General features: G+C 34.4%; 2 protein-coding genes across 2 annotated transcripts; one reads left to right on the top strand and one right to left on the bottom strand.

Annotated features, from left to right (window-relative positions):
• On the top strand, positions 1-1,107 carry LOC130975867 (F-box/kelch-repeat protein At3g23880-like). The gene has a single exon (XM_057900588.1). It carries the CDS (start codon positions 1-3, stop codon positions 1,105-1,107), a length of 1,107 nt encoding a protein of 368 aa, XP_057756571.1.
• A 1,657-nt stretch (positions 1,108-2,764) lies between these two features.
• LOC130972993 (uncharacterized) lies at positions 2,765-4,437 on the bottom strand. Its single transcript, XM_057897356.1, has 2 exons — positions 4,275-4,437; positions 2,765-3,630 (listed from the first exon to the last, which is right to left on the bottom strand). Exons 1-2 carry the CDS (start codon positions 4,435-4,437, stop codon positions 2,780-2,782), a joined length of 1,014 nt encoding a protein of 337 aa, XP_057753339.1. The 3' UTR covers positions 2,765-2,779.
• Between the last annotated feature and the right edge of the window lie 367 nt (positions 4,438-4,804).

Genomic DNA, 4,804 nt, shown 5'->3' with positions numbered 1-4,804 from the left:
ATGGACACTAAAAAGAAGCAGCAGCTTTCTCCTATGGATCTCCCAACAGAATTGTTAAGAGGAATTTTGTTAAGGTTACCAGTGAAGTCCCTTTTTCGATTCAAATGCGTCTCTAAGCAATGGCTCTCTCTGTTATCTGATTCCCACTTTGCAAAATCGCATTTCGATCTTACCAACAATATTAACAATAAGCTCTTATATTTGTCCCGTGATTTATCCGGTGATTATTCTAACGCTTATCGTGTAAAAATAGCAGGAACTTCAATTCATCATGATTATAGGGTTCATCTTCATGCAATTTGTAAGCATGAAAGCACTAGGATTATCGGTTCATGCAGAGGCTTCATTCTGTTGAAGAATGACACAATGCTGATTCTTTGGAACCCGGTAACTGATTTTTATACAGCAGTGGCATATCCAGATCTCGATTTCTGGAATTTGGATTTTCCATGTTCGTCTTTCTTTTGTGGTGGTGTCGGGTATGAAAAATCCACTGATGACTATTTAATTGTCATTGGATCCATTAAGGCTATGCTGAAACCCTGGTGGAAGTTTTTCTCTCTTAGAACCAATTCATGGAAAGAAATTGAGGGTGGTGATCGCTTTTTCCCTTGTTTTCCTCTTCATCGTCAATTAGGATTGGTATACAATGAAGCTATTCATTGGTTGGCGATTCATACTGGCAGTGATGATGAGCATAGTTTTGTAATTGTTGCCTTTGATATCCCGACGAAAACTCTATCAATGATTCCCTTACCTTACCCACAAGATACTAGGAATTGTGAGTTAAGCCTCATGGGAGGTGGAGGATGCTTTGGAATGTGGATAATGAATAACACAGCACCAGAGATATGGGTGATGAAAGAATATAAAGTGGAATCATCATGGACTAAACTTAATATTGTTCTTCCTCTTTATAGAGGTGTGATTCCTTTGTGTTTTGCTGACAGTGGTGATGAAGTTGTATGCAGAAGAGGCAATAACAGAGAGCTAATGAAACTCAGCAACAACCAAGCATGGGGAAGGTGTGTACTAAATCCTTGTGATAATGATCCAATTCTAGTTATGTTTACTGAGTCCTTGTTGTCACTTCCAAGTTCCAAGTAGCTATGTTTTTTATTATAATATATTTTCTTTTATTGAAGGAAAAAAAAGTTTAAGTTGTATTGCAGTGCTATTTCCTTGAATAAGCTAATCTGGTGTGGTAAATAGGTTAATACTAGATATCCTAGTGATAAATTTTATTTCAGATTTCTCATAAGCTTGTGATGAATTGTTGGCATAAATAAATTGTTGTTTTGGTCATAGTTTATTTTCCTTTATATATCAACTAGTACAGCACCACACTGATACATATCTATTCTCTCTCTATAATGTATCAGAATTAAAAAAGGAGAAACATTTATAACATTTTTATTTTTAAATATGACACTCAAAATTTTAAATAGTTCAATCAAAATTATAATGAGATTGAATTTGATTCAAAATTTAAATAGACCGATAGTGATACAATATATACCACAACAAAATTTAATTATTTGAATCCAAATAGTTTTTTTTTTTTTCATTTTTTTGAAATCAATTTTAATTGAACTAGGAAGACCCTTTAGAACCTCAAAGGCTATGAACATTGAAAACTAAGAACAAGTGGAAGATACCAAAGAAGATGCCTCCTTTTACGGAGTTGTTAAGAAGAAATTATGCTAAGATTACCATTTGCCAGTGAAGTACATTATTGATTCATGAAAGGAAATTGAGCGTTTTGTAACTAGGGAGTTATGCTTAGTGTGGATCCTGTGAATTTGCTGTAATAGAAGAATTTTAATTCTTGGTAAAATAGGATGACAAAAGAATATTGAGAGGGTTATCAAAGAAAAAAAATGTAATTTGTTTTTCTGTCATATTTATCTTAATAAAATGCATGCAACAAGTTCACATTTATTTTAATAACAAGTGTAATAGTTATTTTTTTATTTATTTAGATGCTTTTTGGCAATAGATTCTCACATTTTTGGCAGAAAATTCAGTTATATATGTCTCTCTGCTTTCCTAGTGCTATCTACCATTTCTTTTTAGGAAACAACCATGTTGCTGATTCTAATTTGATTATATGAATCGGTTTAATTTAAATTATTTTTTCACAGGTTGGACATTTTTTGTATGAATAAAGTGAGGCAAGAATGAATTTAGATACAAGTACAAAATACTTGTTACATGTTACTTGTTTGCAAGACTTTAGATTGGAGCATGGTTAACTTGCTTTATTAGGAACAATTTAAGGATAGTGTTTTGGGGTAGGAAAAGAACGGGAGTGGAGTTGTGTTTGTTTTGATTTTGACACAAGTTGGTTCAATTTTTCTGTGAAGATATCACAAAATTTTATGTTGAAAACCATATCTGTTTGAGACTTTGAGCTTCTAAACTGGAATAGAACTTAATTTGTCTCATACTTCAGAGATTTCTTCTTATTAACATTGCTTCAAATAAGACACTCAGTCCAAAGAAGCAGCTCAAACACTCCAACGTGCATATCTGATAATGTGCAATATTGTACACATCATAATAATTTACAATATTATACCTCTGACATTACCATATTCATAAATTTATTGATCTATCCATGAATCTTTTCCAATAATACTTGTCAATAAATATATATTATTCATATAACCATTGTCCATATAGAAATTAAAATGAGGAGAGATCATGTGGAAGGAGTTATTTATAAAGAAATTTTGCATGATTGCATGAGTAGCTGAGCTGCTATATATATGTCCAATTAAGGAGATGCATCCTTTGTAGATGAAGCAGGTGGTGCGCCAGGGATGCTAGGTGAAGGGGGCAATGGAAAGAAAGGAAAGGGTGATGGAGTAGTAAATCCTGGCACTGGTGGCGGTGAAAAGAATGGTGATTGTGGAGGTTGAAATGGGTTGGGGAAACGTGGAGAAGCCGGTGGCTGCAACGGGTTAGGAAATGGGTTGGGGATCAATGGTGGTGATTGAAATGGGTTGGAATCAGTAGGAGGTGGTAGAAGTGGGTTAGGAGGTAAAATAAAGTCTTCTGGTGCAGCCAATTTCTGATCTAAAGACTCAACGTTTCTAGAAGTTTTAGTCTTATCTGGCCTTGGTGTTGATATTCCCGGAAGAGGCGGCAAGGGTGGCAATGGAGGAAGCTTAGGTAGTGTAGGGAGGGGAGGAAGAATAGGAAGAAAAGAACCAGGTGTGTTTGGATCTTGAGATGGAGATGGAAATGAAGGGTCAATATTTGGAGGAAGAAAGAATTCTTTGACAGAACCAAGAACCTTTTTGTTTGTGTTTTGAAGACTTGGTTTTTGGTTGCATAGGTTTGGTAGTTTAAGAGGCTTGAATGAGAAGAAACCAGCAGAGAATATGTGTAATCCTTGCTTCCTTGATTTGAGGCGTATCGAAGATGAAGTTGCTGCTGAGGCCACAGCACAATAAGGCTCACTGCTACTTAAAAGTTTCACACTGCACCCTTTGATCCTTCTCACATGTTTGCTCACTGAGAAAGGTAGTTCAACTCTGAATTCTCCAGCATCATTTGTCTTCACTTCTTTCCTGAATTTTGGTTCTGTGATCCCATCTTTGCATTCTACAGCAACTGATGCACCTGCACACAAGAATATAAGACATTATATAACATTAGCTTTATAATAGAGAAGATTTGAACAGGAAATATAACTTCATTTTTTGTGAAAGATGAAAACAACACAACCTTTAGTTAGAACTGATTTTGGTGTATAATGATTTAAATTTTTCTTTTCCCAAAATTCTAATGTATAAAGACAAGAATTACCTCTAGTAAGTAAAAACCAAAGAGTAAATTTCAGAATCAGTCTCCAAGAAATTTCAGATCGGACATTTTGGTCTCCAACAAATTTTTATTCTCTAAAAATTCTCGAATTACTCTTGTCGGACAAATTAGTTCCTTCGTCGCTTTCAATCAAATTTTTAATATGCGTCTTGGACAAAAATCCTTGGCAATTTTTAAGTCAATCAGGTTACAGAAAATATCACTTTAAGACAAATTACTCCACTTTAAAATGATGAAGGGACCAATCTATCTGACTCGAGGACTTCTACAGAAAAATTTGTTACAAACCAAAGTGTCCAATCTGAAATTCCAGCCAATTTGGGTGTTTATTGAAAAACAAATCATAATTAAAATCAATTATCAATTTTGAATTTTGAAGTCCTCCACCCCTAACCCAAATAATAATACACAAAGTTAAAGTAAAGAAGTTGGAGATGGACCTGAAATGAAATGGCTACCCATGGAGAAATCCTGTTGAAAACATGTGTCACAATAAACAGTGCCAACCACAACAGCTGAGGAAGGTTTCTTGTCATGGCCAGACTCAGAAAGACAACAACCACATATTTGACTAAGTAACAATATCACAAGAAACCAAGACATAATTCTAATGTTTGTTCTCTCAAGAAAAAGACTCTTATCTATGAGTATAGTCTAACTGGTGAATATTGTGATGCCTTCCAAATTATAGGTAGTTAGAGTCTATATATAAACAACTAAAGTATGCTCTTATCTATCTCTTTCTTTTGTTACTTTATCTCTATTCTTTGTTCATTCTTTGCTGTCTACAATAAAGGCAATTATGATGACTATGACATTATTTATGCCTATCATGCAAAAACAAGTCAACTGCAAACTAAAATGCAGTAAATGTAGTTTGTTTTTCGCACCAAAATACAGCTTGGAAAGAAGGTAGTAATTTGGAAGGGGTGGATAAAAGGTTAGATACAGAGGAAGCTGCTAGTTTGTG

This window comes from Arachis stenosperma, chromosome 4 (genome assembly GCF_014773155.1).
Source record: "Arachis stenosperma cultivar V10309 chromosome 4, arast.V10309.gnm1.PFL2, whole genome shotgun sequence".
NCBI classification, from domain to species: domain Eukaryota; kingdom Viridiplantae; phylum Streptophyta; class Magnoliopsida; order Fabales; family Fabaceae; genus Arachis; species Arachis stenosperma.
Note: the sequence above shows the minus strand (reverse complement) of the source record. Positions and strands in the feature narration are given on the sequence as shown.

Bases quoted from the DNA above. Each gene is read 5' to 3' on its own strand.
- LOC130975867 (XM_057900588.1), top strand. From the start codon at position 1: ATGGACACTAAAAAGAAGCAGCAGCTTTCTCCTATGGATCTCCCAACA.
- LOC130972993 (XM_057897356.1), bottom strand. From the start codon at position 4,437: ATGTCTTGGTTTCTTGTGATATTGTTACTTAGTCAAATATGTGGTTGT. The intron at 3,631-4,274 runs GTCCATCTCCAA...TCTTGTGTGCAG, and splicing joins GGGTAGCCATTTCATTTCAG to GTGCATCAGTTGCTGTAGAA.